This window comes from Bubalus bubalis, chromosome 13 (assembly GCF_019923935.1).
Source record: "Bubalus bubalis isolate 160015118507 breed Murrah chromosome 13, NDDB_SH_1, whole genome shotgun sequence".
In the NCBI taxonomy this organism is placed as follows: Eukaryota; Metazoa; Chordata; class Mammalia; order Artiodactyla; family Bovidae; genus Bubalus; species Bubalus bubalis.
The window spans coordinates 18749432-18768070 of record NC_059169.1 but is presented as its reverse complement, the minus strand read 5'-3'; the positions used below and the strand labels follow the sequence as shown (position 1 = coordinate 18768070).

The 18639-nt window shown below is 40.6% G+C and overlaps 1 protein-coding gene across 5 annotated transcripts in view; it reads left to right on the top strand.

Annotated features, from left to right (window-relative positions):
* Window positions 1-18639, top strand: part of LOC123464538 (ATP-binding cassette sub-family C member 4-like) — a gene marked incomplete at its 5' end in the record, with an annotated part of 335503 nt that overhangs the window by 138848 nt on the left and 178016 nt on the right. For 4 of the 5 annotated variants that reach the window (XM_045162465.1, XM_045162466.1, XM_045162464.1 and 1 more), the window contains 1 exon segment: window positions 8192-9963. In XM_045162465.1, the coding sequence (XP_045018400.1) occupies window positions 8192-8212 (21 nt within the window). 5 annotated transcript variants of the gene reach the window in all.

The following is an 18639-nucleotide window of genomic DNA, read 5'->3' as shown; positions in this document are numbered from 1 at the left end:
GTGGGAAGTGGCTTACCCATTGAAAATTTATCTCTGGATGTTAAACTATGGGTGTATTTTCCATTCTTCATTCTTTTCTGCCTCTCCCAGATTTTCACTTGTAAATAGAATAAGATTATGTGTGTAATATTTAAAATGTCTTAAAGAAAATATGTCCCAGTGCTTAAATACTTCTATATGAAAGATTTATCTAAAATGTGGCCTAAGTTCCTCACTGTCTTCTCTCAGTCCTCTCTAGAAATGAGGAAATGCAGAGCAGGACCTTCCGTTGCTCATCGTGTAGGAGACTTCCTGGGTCTCAGAGCTGGCTGAAGAGTTGGCAGAGTTAGAGTTTGTGCTTAGGTTTAAGGAATAGGAAGTCTGTGTTCTGAACTTTTCATAAGTACTTACATTGTGTGCAAATGTTGAGAAGCTGAACAAGGAACTCTGTATTTTTCTTTTTAAATGCCTGAAATTCACAGATTGCTTTTATCCACTAGAGTGTCTCCAAGTCGGACCATCCCTCCTGAGACCTCAAGAGCCAGGAATCTCCCAAACCCTTTTGCTCTTTTGACCTTAGGCATTTCACATCAAAAAGAGGTGTTCCCACCTGTATGTCAAAGTCTTCATTTTAAAACTATATTATCATGACATTGAGTACTGAGAAATAGAACACAGAATTTTAGATTGGTCCAGATAATAAGATAATAGGATTCAACTGTCTCTTTGTACAGGTGAGGAAACTAAAGTGCTTTAAAAGGAAGGTCACCCTATGTATATAACTGGTGTTAAGCTAGTCTGCAGTAGATACAGAATAATAAATTTGTTCTTTCAGTAAATATTTTAAATCAAATGTTACATACATACTGAAGCAGACATAGGTCATAGAATTAGAAATCTTGAGATTCCTGGTCTAGTAATCCTGCACCTACTCTAACAATATTAATGGTAATATTTGTGTAGTTCTTTATGATTTATTTGTGTAGTTCTTTATAATTTATTTTCTACAGTTGTGTATAAAATAAATTTGTGTAGTTCTTTATAATTTATTTTCTACAGTTCTCATATATAGAACATTTGTGTAGTTCTCTATAATTTATTTTCTACAGTTCTCATATGTATGATTTTACTTACTCTCCTGATGGTCCATTTTTATCCCATGTAATGGATGAGGAGAGTGGGTTCAGGCCTCACCCAAGGTCACAGAGCTGGTCCATGAAGCACAGAGCGGGGATTATTGAGGGAGGCTGGGTGCTGTCTTAGATACTGTGTTCTGTGTCAAGCCTGAGAACACTGCTCCTGTCATATGTTAGCCAAGGTAGGGCCAGTCACTGAAGCTCACAGGGTGGCAGAAACTCACTCGTGGATTTCAGTCCTGCCACTGGCTCAGGTCACCTCTACAGAAAGAAATGCATTTCTTAATTATCATCCCTTCTTGACATTACTTGTGCATACTCTGTATCCTGTTATAAGGAGAAGCTGTCAAATTATCAGCTTTTTGAATGTGCAAGCATCAGATATCATTGCATTGTTCAGAGCTATAACATGGGGAGCACTAGCCTAAGTCACAAGCTTTCACTCTAATAGAACTGAATTCATTCACCTGAAAAGAAAACCCAACATCTGAGAGAAGGTGCTTCCACATCACATTTTCTTGAACTTGTAGCTCAGGTGAGCTGATTACTCTTTTGATTGACTATTCTGATTGACCCTTTTGGATGATCCATGAAATAGTAGAGTAAGTACCTTTTAGATACATAAAGCTAACGGGGGCTGTAGTTTGCTAGGGCTGCCATACAAAGACCAAAGAGTAGGCGACTTAAACAGCAGAAACTTATATCCTCACAGCCCTGGAGATTGGAAGTCTGAGGTCAAGGTGTCAGCAAGGTTAGTTTCCTCTGAGGTGTCACTCCTTTTCTTGTAGACACCATCTTCTATCTGTGTCCTCACATGCTCTTCCTTCTGTGTGAGCCTGTGTCCTGGTCTCTCCTTATGGAATCTCTAGTCTGTTAGATTAGGACCCACTTGTATGATTTCATTTTAATTTTATTGCCTCTTTAAAGATGCTGTCTCCAAATACAGTCACATTCTGTGCTATTGGGGAGTTTAGAACTTCCACATGTAAAATTGGAGGTGAGAGGGTAACAGGCAGGAAGACCAGGGGTCTCCAAACAGAGGGAGTAGGCTTTAAGTGTCAGACATTTTTTATCTCTCTTTTAAGCTGCAGGAGGAAACAAACTACTAGTGATATATTTTTTCCCCTTCTCTATACAAATTTATATCCTCCAAAAAAGAAATGAAAAAAGGTAAAATGGTTGTCTGAGGAGGCCTTACAAATAGCTGAGAAAAGAAGAGAAGCTAAAGGCAAAGGAGAAAAGGAAAGATATACCCATTTGAATGCAGAGTTCCAAAGAATATCAAGGAGAGATATGAAAGCCTTCCTCAGTGATCAATGCAAAGAAATAGAGGAAAACAATAGAATGGGAAAGACTAGAGATCTCTTCAAGAAAATTAGAAATACCAAGGGAACATTTCATGCAAAGATGGGTACAATAAAGGACAGAAATGGTATGGACCTAACAGAAGCAGAAGATATTAAGAAGAGGTGGCAGGAATACCCAGAAGAACTATACAAAAAAGATATTCATGACCCAGATAATCACGATGGTGTGATCACTCACGTAGAGCCAGATATCCTGGAATGCAAAGTAAAGTGGGCCTTAGGAAGCATCACTATGAACAAAGCTAATGGAGGTGATGGAATTCCAGTTGAGCTAATTCAAATCCTAAAAGATGATGCTGTGAAAGTGCTGCACTCAATATGCAAGCAAATTTGGAAAACTCAACAGTGGCCACAGGACTGGTAAAGATCAGTTTTCATTCTAATCCCAAAGAAAGGCAATGCCAAAGAATGCTCAAACTACTGCACAATTGCACTCATCTCACAGGCTAGCAAAGTAATGCTCAAAACTCTCCAAACCAGGCTTCAACAGTATGTGAAGCGTGGATTTAGAAAAGGCAGAGGAACCAGAGATCAAATTGTCAACGTCCGCTGGATCATCAAAAAAGCAAGAGAGTTCCAGGAAAACATCTGCTTCTGCTTTATTGACTATGCCAAAGCCTTTGACTCTGTGGATCACAATAAACTGTGGAAAATCCTTCAAGTAATGGGAATACCAGACCACCTGACCTGGCTCCTGAGAAATCTGTATGCACGTCCAGAAGCAACAGTAAAAACTGGACATGGAACAACAGGCTGGTTCCAAATCGGGAAAGGAGTACATCATGGTTGTATATTGTCACCCTGTTTATTTATCTTATATGCAGAGTACATCATGAGAAACACTGGGCTGGATGAAGCACAAGCTAGAATCAAGATTGCCAGTAGAAATATCAATACCCTCAGATATGCAGATGACACCACCCTTATGACAGAAAGTAAAGAAAAACTAAAGAGCCTCTTGATGAAAGTGAAAAAGGAGAACTAAAAAGTTGGCTTAAAGCTCAACATTCAGAAAACAAAGATCATGGCATCTGGTCCCATCACTTCAGGGCAAATAGATGGGGAAACAATGGAAACAATGACAGCCTTTATTTTGGGGCGCTCCAAAATCACTGCAGATGGTGACTGCAGCCATGAAATTAAAAGACGCTTTCTCCTTGGAAGAAAAGTTATGACCAACCTAGACAGCATATTAAAAAGCAGAGACTTTGCTTTGACAACAAAGGTCCATCTAGTAAAAGCTATGTTTTTTCCAGTAGTCATGTATGGATGTGAGAGATAGACAATAAAGAAAGGTGAGCGCTGAAGAATTGATGCTTTTGAAATGTGGTGTTGGAGAAGATTCTTGAAAGTCCCTTAGACAGCAAGGAGATCCAACCAGTCCATCCTAAAGGAAATCAGTCCTGAATATTCATTGGAAGGACTGATGCTGAAGGTGAAACTCCAATATTTTCGCCTCCTGATGTGAAGAACTGGTCCATTTGAAAAGGCCCTAATGCTGGGAATTATTGAAGCCAGGAGGAGAAGGGGATGGCAGAGGATGAGATGATTGGATGGCATCACCGACTCATGGGCATGAGTTTGAGTAAGCTCTGGGAGTTGATGACAGGGAAGCCTGGTGTACAGCAGACCATGGGGACGCAAAGAGTAGGACAGGACTGAGGGACTGAACTGAACTGATACAAATTTAAAAAGAGGTTTCTTTTAAAATTCTGTGTTGTCATAAGGCTACCTGGTTCCACCTGAACTTAACTTTTCTCAAACCTTGAACTAACCAAAGCATTTTTCTTATGGAAATGTTTGTCTTCAGTTCAGTTCAGTTCAGTTCAGTCGCTCAGTCATGTCTGACTCTGCGACCCCATGAATTGCAGCACGCCAGGCCTCCCTGTCCATCACCAAATTCTGGAGTTCACTCAAACTCACGTCCATCAAGTCGGTGATGTCATCCAGCCATCTCATCCTCTGTCATCCCCTTTTCCTCCTGCCCCCAATCTCTCCCAGAATCAGAGTCTTTTCTAATGAGTCACCTCTTTGCATGAGGAGTACTTTGTACTCCAAAGTACTGGAGTTTCAGCTTTAGCATCATTCCTTCCAAAGAAGACCCAGGGCTGTTCTCCTTTAGAATGGAATGGTTGGATCTCCTTGCAGCCCAAGGGACTCTCAAGAGTCTTCTCCAACACCACAGTTCAAAAGTATCAATTCTTTGGTGCTCAGCTTTCTTCATAGTCCAACTCTCACATCCATACATGACCACTGGAAAAACTATAGCCTTGACTAGATGGACCTTTGTTGGCAAAGTAATGTCTCTGATTTTCAATATGCTATCTAGGTTGGTCATAACTTTTCTTCCAAGGAGTAAGCGTCTTTTACTTTCATGGCTGCAGTCACCATCTGCAGTGATTTTGGAGCCCAAAAAAATAAAGTCTGACACTGTTTCCACTGTTTCCCCATCTATTTCCTATGAAGTGTTGGGACCAGATGCCATGATCTTCGTTTTCTGAATGTTGAAATTTAAGCCAACTTCTTCACTCTCCTCTTTCTCTTTCATCAAGAGACTTTTTAGTTCCTCTTCACTTTTTGCCATAAGGGTGATGTCATCTACATATCTGAGGTTATTGATATTTCTGCTGGCAATCCGCATTCCATCATGTGCTGCTTCCAGTCCCTCATTTCTCATGATGTACTCTGCATAGAAGTTAAATAAGCAGGGTGACAATATACAGCCTTGACGTACTCCTTTTCCTATTTGGAACCAGTCTATTGTTCCATGTCCTGCTCTAACTGTTGCCTCCTGACCTGCATATAGGTTTCTCAAGAGGCAGGTTTGTCTTAAACTATGTAAATGAACTATGCATTTACCCTAGACTCTGTCTTCAAGTGGGTTCCCCCTAAGATTGAGAACTGACTTGACAAACCAGTATGTTTTACTCATGCAAATGTTATCTAAGCTATGACAATGAGGCTGTATTTGCTTTGAAAGCTGCCTTTCTTCAAGATTCATGTCAATTATTTTATGGCCATGGACAATTCACCTTGTGCCAATGTTGTCTCAAAATGCATGTTGTGTTAGGGGCCTGGTGCCAGTCTCTGAGTTTTGAGACATCTCATTCTCTAATTAGCATGCTGCTAGTAGCTATATGGATCTTCCCTGTAGCTCAGATGGTAAAGAATCTGCCTGCAATACAGAATACCTGGGTTAGATCCCTGGGTCAGAAAGATTCTCTGGAGAAGGAAATGACAATGCACTCCAGTATTCTTGTCTGGAGAATCCCATGGACAGAGAAGCCTGGCGGGCCACAGTCCATGTGGTCTCAACGAGTCGGACATGACTGAGCGACTAACTACTACTGCTAGTAGCTATATAACATCTACCTAAAGACTAGCAGGGGGCACTTTTTCTGCCCCTTCTGATGTGTCAGAAGCTTTCTCTATCTCTTTTATACTTTAATAAAAGTTTATTACACAAAAGCTCTGAGTGATCAAGCCTCATCACTGGCCCCAAATTGAATTCTTCTCCTCTGGTGGCCAAGAATCCTGGTGTCTTTCATGGTTTAGCAATAGCCTTTCAGATTGGACATGGTTCAGCTCCAAGAATAAATGCTTGTCATCCATTCTGTTCTGTTATGAAGCACATCAGGTTGAGGTTTTTTGAAGTTTCTTTTTTCCCAGTGTATAGCAGAGGTGTCATTTTGTCTATTCATGAAATCACCTAATACAGCCCAGCAGTTATAAAATTCTCATATCCTAGCTCTAGGAGCCTGGTCCAGTTGGATAGATGGGGCAGGCACTTAACATCCACGTGGCTTTGTGTCAACCAGGGCCTCTGAGCCTCAGGCCCTCACCTGTGTGTAGAGCAGGATTATAGCCCTGCTGTCTTCTTCACACTTATCACAGGGATCAGGTGAGAGAACAGATGCTTAAATGCTTTGAGAATATAGAGCATTTTACGGTATAAAAGTGGGATCATTTTGTAAAAGGCTGTAGGTAGAAACCTTGGCTCCCAATAATAAAACAAATATATCCATAGTTCTTCTAGGTTGCTTTAGAGACTCTAAATCAGGGGTCCCCAAGTGCTGAAGATCCTTTGCCGTATTCAGTTCAGGTATTTCAGACCATGAAACAAAGTCCTTTTCGGTTAAAATTTGCTAAAAATAATATTTTCTTTATAAAAAATTGTATTGAGAAGGGTTATGGAGAAAAGAACCAGATGATTTTGGAAAGAATATTAAGCAGTAGAAAATGAAATGAATTTTCTTTTGTTCCTTTAACGGTTTTTAGTTTCACCAAAAGAGTAAACAGATAATCACAAAATATGTCTATCTTAATAAAATGGAGGAGGGCGATGATATACAATTAAACTTCCCTCTACTCCCACCAAAGGCTTTTTTTAAAGTGCTTCCATTACAGTGGAAATAGCCTCAGGTTTCAGCCAGTGGGGCCAAGCATTCTTGGAGGGTTTATTTTTCTCCTTAAGTGACATTTAAATATATAGCATTTTGTATGCAGAGCTGTTTGCTGGTAGCAGGTTATGTTAGCAACAAGAGAATAAGAAAGTGCTCTTACTATGAAGGTGGGTGTCCTAGGGCTTTTCTGTTTTGTGTGTGAAATTCATTCTCTCTCATGATAACTTTGTTTACAGCACCCACAATGCACTTGCGGTCAGGTTCTATACAAGAGATCTGGAATCACGTGTCTAAGAAACCCAGTTTGTGACACGAGTCAGCCTCTGATAGAGGACACATTTTCTGTTTTAAAGACTCAAATGAAACTGTTCACATTCTTCTTTGAGGAAAAGAGTTAAACTTGAAGTTGTTTTTTGCCCAAACGTGTTCAGAGATAAAATAATGTTAGGGCTTGTGAAACCTTATTTTGTTATGTGCATCTGTAAGGAACCAAGATATAATACAGTTACTAAAAACTGATGATTGTGGAACTTGACAGCACTTCATTTCCTTTGTGTTCTGATTATACACTGAAAAAATGCTGATATACCTGATGTACTGAAAAATACTATATAGCTATATCTCTTCCAGTTCAGCTAGAATTTGGTAGAATTCAAGAGCTCAAAGGTCTGGCATAAATCTGTCCTATTATTGGGTATCATCTTATGTTTTAGAGAAGTCTCTTGGTTGAGTCATTGTTAAAACGTTTGATTCTCTTTTCATTCTTGGGACCCACTATCCACAGATCACATCTCTATAGGCCCTATAACTGCTCTGCCACACAAATAAAAAAGACCAGGATATTTCATACATATATGCCAGTGTTTCAGGGCCTGTCAATCAGAGTTTATAAAATATAAACATTACAAACTGATATTAACATCCAAACCTACTGTGCTCCTTTTATGTGTGAAAATGACAAACCCTGTTCAGATGATAGTTTTCCTATCCTCTTTGTTACACTGTTTTAAATTTATTTCAGGGAATAAAATGATTTTGCTTATTAATTTACTGTAGTGATAAAGCATATCTGTGAATCAGAATGACCAGAAATCTAGGAGATCTGCAGGTTATTTGGCATTACATCCAGCCCCACTGAGGGTTTGCTGCTTCCTCCATAGAATACATACAACCCTGGTTTTTTAAAATCGTGCCTCCAGTAGTGACATGGTTGTTTCACATGAAGAAGGAAACCTAGAAATGAGTTGCCTCAGGAGGAGGACTTTAAAACTGTTAAACATGTTGTTTATGTCTTTTTCTCCCTCAGGTGTACTTCAAAAGGAAATAGCCAGATATTACTCACAGTGACCTTGTGGTTATGAACGTTTCCAGTGGACAGCCCTCAGCCTCCACAATTTTTGAGTCAACACTCTGATTCTACCATGAGTTCGTGTCTATACCAAAGGCTTTTTTCCAATAGAGTTTGCACTGCATTAACTATATTCTACTTTCTTTACACCAGCAGCAAATATTTACACATCATAAAATATTAGTTCTCCAACTTGACTCGGTGATTTCAAGCTCTTGTAAAAGGATTTATTATGTTTATTTAAATGTTATATTACTTGCTTTCTCATCCAAATCAGAGGTGCAGGCCACCAATAAAAGCTGTCTCCCAGGTTTTGTGTCTTGAGAGACTCCAGAGCTAAACTCATTTTCTAAGATTTGAGACAAAGTTGCCACAGGTGTTTTTTTACTGTTCCCAGAATTACATATTACTTTACAATTATATCAGGGATTCTGTTTGCTTGAAGACTGTGTGAAGTTGCTGTTTTGTGTCCACTTCCTTTAACATGACTAGGATCCATTTTTCCACCAAAAGACCTCTGATTAAAATGCTACAGAGAAAACTGATAGGAAAAACATAATAATATACTATAGTTTAAGTAACAAAAAAAAATAGATATATGGTTAAATAAAGAAGGACAATATCATATGTTCTAAAAGAGAAGGAAGAGAAAATATGCTTTATTAAAATAGGAGCCCTTCTAGGGGATTTGCTAATGAAGGACAGATGTGCTAGACTGTCTTCTAGATAGAGGATTTTATTTTATTTCTTTTTTACATTAGAATTTGTGGTAAAGTATATATAACATAAAATTTACCATATAACCGTTTTTAGCCACATAATCCAGTGGCATTAATCACATTCACAGTGTTGTGCAACCATACTGTCTGGGTAACTTTTGGTAATTATGTTTTTCCTATTCAGTGTGTTATTTCTGCAGAGTCATTTTGATAAGTTTCATTTTTCTAGGAGGAATCTGTTTCCTGTGAGTTTTGAGCTTGATTGACATAAATTTATTCACAATATCTTATATGTTTAATCTCTGCAGCATCTCTGTGTTCTTTTGGCATTTTAATGGATTTTTTTTTAGCCTTCTTTTTCATGAATAAACTTGCATAACATTTTCCTGTTTTCAAAGAATCAACCTTTTGCTTGATTGATGCTTTTTTTTTTGCTAGTTAATCATATCATTCTTTCTTTCAACTTTTCCTTAACTTTGAGGTTTTCCCTCTAAATTCATAAATTGAAAAGAGATTAGTAATGTCATAATTTTTCTAATATAAGTATATATAAAGCTGACTTTTTCCCTAGCATCCACTTGAGCTGCAACCTTCAAGTTTTGGTACTCACCACTATCAATAGCCATAGTATTATGTATTTTCTAATTCCTAATTTAATTAATTGACTATATCTTTTACCCATGGGTTATTTATAAGTATAATGTTCTCTAAATTTCAAATGCTAATGGATTTTTTCTTTTAGATTGAACCATGTGGAACTGCCAGCATTCAGTCTTTTTATAAGCTATAAAATGGCACTTTCATATGGTTCAACATATAGCTGTCTTTAGTTATTAATATATAACTTAATTTCATTTGGTCAGACAACATTAGATTGTGAATTTTAAACTGAAGGTAACCACATTCACACTAGAGGTCCTTGTTTCTACCATTTTGTATTTTATTGGGGGTTTTATAATGTTATAAGTACATGTGTAACCAGTAATTTTCAATAAAAATCCTCCCCAAATACTGGAATGTTTTCTGATACGTGTTGCAGGCTGGTTCTCTGGGATGCAGACTCAGATGGAGTTTAGTGCTGGGATCTGTATCAGGGGTGCCCTTAGGGTCAACACTGTGGATTCAGGAGGGAAGAAACAGGGTAGGGCAGAGGGAAGGATCAAGCTGGATCACTGGCCAGACGACCTGAGCTGACCCCATGGGAGTTTGGAGTGATGATGGCCCTTCAGGGTTGTCTTGACACATCCAGTGACCAGGCCTTTATACCTCCACCTGGATGGATCACTGCATGCAGGCTGCCCCCAGAGGGGCTGGTGGTTTAAGGTTGCCCACTGGCAGCATTTACAGCTGCTGGACAACAAGTCCTTGAAGGGAGACAGGACAGCACATCTCCATGTTCCCCCTCGGCATGTATCACAGCTCCAGAGGTAGGTGATGGGGGTGTACTGTGGGGGAGACGCTTGATGACTGATGTTTAAGTCAAAATGATGACTCAGTGATTCTCCTGAATACCCTCAGTTCTAAAAAATGGAGGAGAAGTTCCAAAAATAGAGGAGTAGTTCCAAAAATAGAGGAGTAGTTCCACCCACTAGCACTGTGGGTGTGGCAGATATCCTCATTCTCCAGGGTCAGCCCTATTGTCACCTCTTCTAGGAAGTCACATTAAGATCAGTCGTCATCCTAGGTAATTCGTATTTGTGTATTACCCTGAGCACCTCTCATGTTAAACTGAACCATACTTGGTTAGTGTCCTGTTCTCACCATCTTGAGATACTTTATTTATAAACAAGGGGCCTATTCTTTCTGTTGTGCATGTAGCCTGCCCTGAGTGTGAATGGTCACACATGGTCTTTTTCTCACTTAGTTTAGGGCACTTGAAGCTGTGCCCTGTTCACTTTTTAATTATGTCTTCCAGCAGAGTATCTGTATATAGAAGGTGCTCACTAAATGTTTGTGGAATGAACAAATGATGACTGAGAGCAAACCTTCCTTCTCAACTTTATAACTGTGAGATATTAAGAGGTAGCCTGGGATAACAGAAAGTCATGGCTTTGGAGTCAGCCACACCGATCTGTCCTTTACTACTCACTAGCACTGTGGGTGTGGGAAAGCAGTAACCAGTCAAGGTGCCAGGACATTAGAATGGCACCATCCTTGACAAAATAGGCTCTGGACACCCTACAACCACATAGTCTTAGTTACATGCTTGGGTAAGCATCTCAACCTCTGAATCTCAGCTTCTTTGTCTGGAAAATGAAAATAGTTCCTGCTCTTGAACCATTGCTTTGGTTGGGATGATGGATCACCTAAGAGCATCCAAAGTCACAGGGTGGAATCACTGACCTTGGTGATTCTTATCACCAGGAGAGAACAGGATGGGTGTGGATGAAGGAGATTTGTAGACTGTGGAAAGTGTACTTGAGGAGGTCCTCATCTGATGGCCTAAACCAGACTGTTCCTCCTCCACAGGTAGTTAAAATGGCACAAGCACATGGGGAGAAGAACAAACTCTGGAGTCAGGGACAAATACTGGCTCCTTTGGGCACTGACTGGGTTTGGATACAAGTTCTTCTACCTGGTAAATGTGGGCTGTTAAGGTCTATGGGGTCACACAGAGTTGAACACGACTGATGTGACTTAGCAGCAGCAGCAGCAGCAGCAGCAGGGTTGGGAAGCCCACTGTGCTTCAGGGTCTTTGTCTGAAAGGTGAGGTGGGAATAGCCTTCTTGATTCTCAGAGGGCTGTTGCAAAGATTAATTATGACAGTGACAGTGTGGTCTGTGCACTAGTGCCAGTCCCTGACCTGTTTGTAACCCAGTTAGGAATAAGTACAGGAAATTCAAGAGAGCTAGAAACTCACAACCCTGTATTGTGACATCCACCCTCAGGATGGGTGGGATCCTGAACTCCCTGGGGACCTGTGTGAGGGTTGCACTTGTGGGGTGGGGGAGGGGCCCATGGCTGAGCTGCACACTAGCCATGCACAATGGATCATTGATTAGATTGCAATGGGCTGAAAATGTAAATTTAAATAAAACTGATATTTAATCCCAGACAGGTGAGAAACACTGCTTTTGAACAATGCTGGATATGTGATTATCTGTCAATTGGTACTATCCTCTCCAGCCCTATCCTCTTTATGAATTGTTACTATCATATTTATCTTAAAATTAGAGCACACAGGCTTTCAAAAGGCCCTACTATACATTATCAATGTTTTTAATAGCATTAAAAAGTTAGAAATAATTAAATTCCTGTTCAAGTTTAAGGATTTTTTTTTAAGTCTAAAAACAATACTGTGCATATATTTTACCAATTCTATTCTTGAATCAGCAGCCTGTCCTAATGCTGAAGAAGGTCCCTGGAAGCGCAACAGGCCACTTTAAAACCTTCAGAATTTTTTTAAACACAAGGTTTTAAGTTTAAGCTGTTAATTTTCCTTTAAAAACAGAATGTGGATTAACTGAGCTTTTGTTTCTTAAACCTAATGTTCTAAGGAAAGTGTTTCTTTTTTCCAAAAACTAAAACAGCAATGTGTGTTGAAAACTGTGAGAAATATATCTTTATTTGAATTTAGACCTAAAAAATAACATTATAAGAAGGAATCGCATGCCCCAGCTGTGTGAGACCTCCTTCTGTACTCCAGGCCCATCTGACTTGCCTTAGGAGTCAAACTGAGATTGTGTGATTTTTTTAATAAGAACCAAGGTTAAGACTTAGACACACTAGGAATGTTCTACAAGAAGTTTACATTGGATGGTTCTGACTAAATTCTCTCTTTCACTCAGCAAACATGCTCACAAGTATCCATCCCAATAGGTGGAAGCTTTGGGTATTCCAAACCAGTGTTTGATCCAAAAGCTTATCATATTTATTTCTGGAGGACATTACATGAAAAAAATTTTTTAAATTACATTTTCCAGATTACCTAGACAAAAAATGAGTCTCTGAGATGCAGTTTTTATCACATTAGAAATGTCATAAGTAAATAACAATAAGCAGAGGGACTGAGGGCTTTTAAACCCTACATTTTACACCACTGAAAATTTTTTTAAACTCCATGAGTTTATACTAATTCCTGCTGCTGCTGCTAAGTCGCTTCAGTAGTGTCTGACTCTGTGTGACCCCATAGATGGCAACCCATCAGGCTCCCCCATCCCTGGGATTCTCCAGGCAAGGACACTGGAGTGGGTTGCCATTGCCTTCAATGCGTGAAAGTGAAGTCACTCAGTCGTGTCCGACTCTTAGCGACCCCATGGACTGCAGCCTACCAGGCTCCTCCGCCCATGGGATTTTCCAGGCAAGAGTACTGGAGTGGGGTGCCATAGATAGTAGGAAGAGAAAGCCCTTTTGTGCAGTAGAAGGTCAACTCACAAATGTAGACAGATTGATAGAAAAGTACCATATAGCAGCCATCCTTGTCATAAATAATTCAGATAAAATTCATCATTGTCTGAATATACGGTGAATGTTCATGGGTTGGGGGAGACACAGCATTTTCATGGACTCAAAGTATCTTTTCAGATTAATTCTTTAGGCAAGAATTGTATTTTCAAAGTGGAAAAATCTTGCAAACATTTGGCTAATCAAGTAACCAGAGTAAATATAACTAATAGTGAAGCTACTGACACCATAGACTTTTTTTTCTTGTTTCTTTAAAAATTTATTTAAGTATCATTGATTTACAATGTTGTCTTCATTTCTGCTGTATAGCAGTGACTCAGTTATAATACATACATTCTTTTTCATATAAGTTAAATAAGCAAGGTGACAATATACAGGACATACTTCTCTCCCAATTTTGACCCATGTGGTTGTTCCATGCCCAGTTCTAACTGTCCCTTCTTAACCTGCTTACAGGTTTCTCAGGAGACAGGTAAAGTGGTCTTTAAGTTTTCCAGTTTGTTGTGATCTACAGAGTCAAAGGCTTTAGTGTAGTCAATGAAGCAGAAGTAGATGTTTTCCTGAGCAGAAACCATAAGACCTACAAACTCTGGAAATGTACTTCCTGATCCTTTACAGAAAAACTCTGCCCACCGTGACCCAGAGCTCTGCTGTCCTAAGTGTGGCCTGTGGACCAGCAGCATCGGTCGGCCTGGGAGGCCGTTAGAACACGGAATCTTGTCTCTACCCCAGACCTACTGACTCAGAATCTCCAGATCCCAGATGAGTCCTGCTCACAGTACAGTCAGAGAAACGCTGGTTTAGAGGCCCCGCTCTGTCATGTCATCCTGCGGTTGCACCCTCCCCAGGTGCAGCCAGAGAGGATCAGGGGCTGTGGCCACCTGGAGCCCCGCCCCCTCCAGGCTGTGCTCTGAGCACCTGGACGCCAGAATCCTTGCTCCCAGTGTCAGTGCAGGCCTTCCTCCTGGGGCCCATGTCCCAGCCTGATAGGTGGTCAAGATACAGCTGTTTATGGGTGGGAAGGGTGTGGCCTGAGCTTGAACGTGAAAGCTGGGGATGCTCTTGAATGAGCAGCAGTTTCCTCAGGGCACAGAGAGGGTCAGAGCCAGAGGTGAGAAGAGCAGGAGGAGGGCTGGGGGCTGGGGGCTGGGGAAGCCCCTCCCTCTGATGTCCTGCCTTCTGGCTTGGAGCTCAGTGTCCAAAACTCCAGTCTGCCAGGTATTAATAGTTAGGAAGGTGTACTTCATAGTTTTGTTTGATTGACTTATAAATTTAAATATTTAAAAATACACTATAGGCTTCATTTGTACTCTTGACCCAGGGCCCACAGATGTGAGTGGCAGGTCTATTAAATGTTTCTCACAGTGTTCACAGGACCCCTTGCATCCCAATCCCTCAACCCACTGGGATATTTGATAAAAATTAAAATTCCCAGGCCCCACTTTGTGACCTCCTGGATCAGATCTTTGGGATTTGAGCCTAGGACTCTGTATTCTGACCCCTCCCCTGGTGACTCGGATCCATAGCAGAGCTACAGGAGCACTTGTAATTGGGTGGGAGAGGAACATAGAGGGAAGCTGCCACAAGTGGCAGGGAGTGTCAGGGAGAGAGAGGGAGGTCCCAGGTCACAGGAAGGTGCTGACCATGAGCTCACACCTTCTTGCTTCTCTCCTGATTCTCCTCACAACCTAACCTGACCCCACCCCTGGGAGCTGGCTGCAGGGAGAAGCTGTCAGAACGGGACAAGTGTGTCCTCCAGCCGACCATGGGGCTCTTGGGGGCTGCCCTGCAGAAGGAAGGACCTAAGTCAGGGGCAGTAGGAGTAAAGGGGCTGCGGACACCTGGAGGGACCTCACAGGCCCACTCGGGGAGTCAGGCTGAAGCCGCTGAGCAGGTCTTTGGACATGGGAGAACTCCAGGTCCTACACGGGAGAAGCAGGGACATACTGTAGGGTCCCACCTGCTTGGGCTCAGAGGCTGCATCTGTCAGTCAGGTGTCCTATGATTTTCAGCAATTTCCTTCAGCTCTGCTTGTTTCCTTGTCTGTGAAATGGGGATCCTAACACCCTCTAGGCTTGTGTTACAGGTAAACATGATTATTAAGTAAAAGCACATCTTTGCTATACAGGAGGGCGGAATATACAGCAGGGTGGTTGCCATTTATTGTGAAGCTTGTCATATTACACCTCTGCATTTCCTGATGCTTGATATCATAGGCACTTGTCACTGGCTGATAAGACCAGTTTCCTCAAACCCCAGGCACAGGAAGGCTCCAGTTAGAAGCATACGCCAGACTCATGTTTGGCCAGTGACCTAGAGCTCCCTGAGCTTCCCTGCACAGGTATGACTATTGAAGTTTCTGCCGAGCTGCTCCTTGTGTATGCTTCCCAGGATTTCCCTCCCAGCAGACTGCATCTTGAGAATCCTGCTCACAGGTTTGTGATAAACTAAGGCTGGGTTTGAATGAAATCTCCAGGGACAACTGTACCATACTGAAAATCATCTCACCTTCCACACACAGAAACGCACACTCCTGCTCCTGCAGAATCACCTGATCCCTGTATATTCAGTTATCTCCTCCAGGTACAGTCCTTTATATCCTCAATGTAAAGGCTGGTGGTTTGTAAACTTGGCTGCAAATTTGAACCACCAGAGGAGCTCTATAAAATCCCAGTGCTGAGTAGTCAGTTAAATCAGAATCTCGGGGTTGGGGGAGGTAGGCAGGAGTCAACACTTTTTATTAATAAGACCCCACAGGTGATTCCACCCTGTTGACAACTGAGAACAACTGTTGGAGGCAAAGGATCTCATTTCTTCCCAAATGGCAGCTGCTTTCATTCACATTTCTGACAAAACGTGGTCCACTGGAGAAGGGAATGGCAATTCACTTCAGTATTCTTGCCTTGAGAATCCCATGAACGATATGAGGAGGCAATAAGATGTGACACTGAAAGATGAACTCCCTAGATCTGTAGTTGCTCAATATGCTACTGGTGAAGAGTGGAGAAATAACTCCAGAAAGAATGTAGAGACAACCTAAGAGAAAACAATGCCCAGTTGTGGATGTGACTGGTGATGGAAGTAAAGTCCGATGCTGTAAAGAACAATATTGCATAGGAACCTGGAATCTTAGGTTCATGAATCAAGTTAAATTGGAAGTGATCAAACAGGAGATGGCAAGAGTGAACATCGACATTTTAGGAATCAGTGTACTAAGGTAGATCGGAATGACTGAATTTAATTCAGATGATCATTACTTCTATTACTGTGGGCAAGAATCCCTTATGAAAAATGGAGTAGCCCTCATAGTCAACAAAAGAGTCTGAAATGCAGTATTTGGATGCAATCTCAAAAACAACAGAATGATCTCTGTTCATTTCCAAGGCAAGCCATTCAATATCACACTAATCCAAGTCTATGCCCCAACCACTAATGCCAAAGAAGCTAAAGTTGAATGGTTCTATGAAAAACTACAAAACCTTCTAGGACTAATACCAAAAGAAGATGTCCTTTTCATCATAAAGGAATGGGGTACAAAAATAGGAAGTCAAGAGATACCTGGAATAACAGGAAAATTTGGTCTTGGAGTACAAAACGAAGCAGGGCAAAGGGTAACCATAAGAACGCATTGGTCATAGCAAAAACCTACTTCCAAAAAACCCAAGAGATGACTTTACACATGGACGTCACCAGATGGTCAACACCGAAACCACATTGATTATATTCTTTTCAGCCAAAGATGGAGAAGCTCTATACAGTCAGCAAAAACAAGATGGGGAGCTGACTGTGGTTCAGATCATGAGTTCTTTATTGCAAAATTCAGACTTTAACTGAAGAAAGTAGGGAAAACCACTAGACCATTCAGATATGACCTAAGTTAAATGCCTTATGATTATACAGTAGAAGTGATAAATAGATTCAAGGGATTAGATCTGATAAACACAGTGTCTGAAGAACTATGGATGGAAGTTTGTAACATCATACAGAAGGCTGTGATCAAAATCATCCCCAAGAAGAAGAAATGCAAAAATACAAAATGGTTGTCTAAGGCCTTAAAATTAGCTGAGAAAAGAAGAGAAGCTAAAGGCAAAGAAAGAAAGGAAGGATATACCCATCTGAATGCAGAATTCCAAAGAACAACAAGGAGAGATAAGAAAGCCTTCTTAACTGACCAATGCAAAAACATAGAGGAAAACAATAGAATGGGAAAGACTAGAGATCTCTTCAAGAAAATTAGAGATACCAAGGGAACATTTCATGCAAAGATGGACACAATAAGGAAAAAAATGGAATGGACTTAACAGAAACAGAAGATATTAAGAAAAGGTGGCAAGAATATACAGAACTATGCAAAACATATCTTAATGATTTGGATAACCATGATGGTGTGAACACGCACCTAGAGCCAGACATCCTAAAATGTGAAGTCAGGTGGACCTTAGAAACCATCCCTATGAACAAAGCTAGTAGAGGTAATGGAATTCTAGTTGAACTATTTCAAATCCTAAAAGATGATGCTATGAAAGTGCTGTACTCAATATGCTAGCAAATTTGGAAAACTCAGTCGTGGACATAGGACTAGAAAAGGTGAATTTTCATCCTAATCCCAAAGAAGGGCAACACCAAAGAATATTCAAACTACTGCACAATTGCACTCATCTCACATGCTGGCAAATTAATGGTCAACATTCTCCAGGTGAGGATTCATCAGTACATGAACTGAGAACTTCCAAATGTTCAAGCTGGATTTAGAAAAGGCAGAGGCACCAGAGATCAAAATGTCAACATCCACTGGATCATAGAAAAAGCAAGAGATTTCCAGGAAAAAAAAAAAACAAACACATCTATTTCTGCTTTATTGACTAAACCAAAGCCTTTGACTGTGGGGATCACAAAAAAACTGTGGAAAATCCTACAAGTGATGGGAATACCAGACCATCTGACCTGCCTCCTTAGAAATCTGTATGCAGGTCAAGAAGCAACAGTTAGAACCAGATATGGTGCTACCAAATTGGGAAAAGAGTACATCAAGGCTGTATATAGTCACCCTGCTTATTTAACTTATATGCAGAATAGAACATACTAAATGTTGGGTGGGAAGAAGCACAAGCTGGAATCAAGATTGCCAGAAGATATATCAATATGAAGATGACACCACCTTTTTAGCAGAAAGAGAAGAGGAACTAAAAATCTCTTGAAAGTAAATGAGATTGAAAAACTGTCTTAAAATTAAACATTCAAAAAACAAAGATCATGGCATCTGGTCCCATCATTTCATGGCAA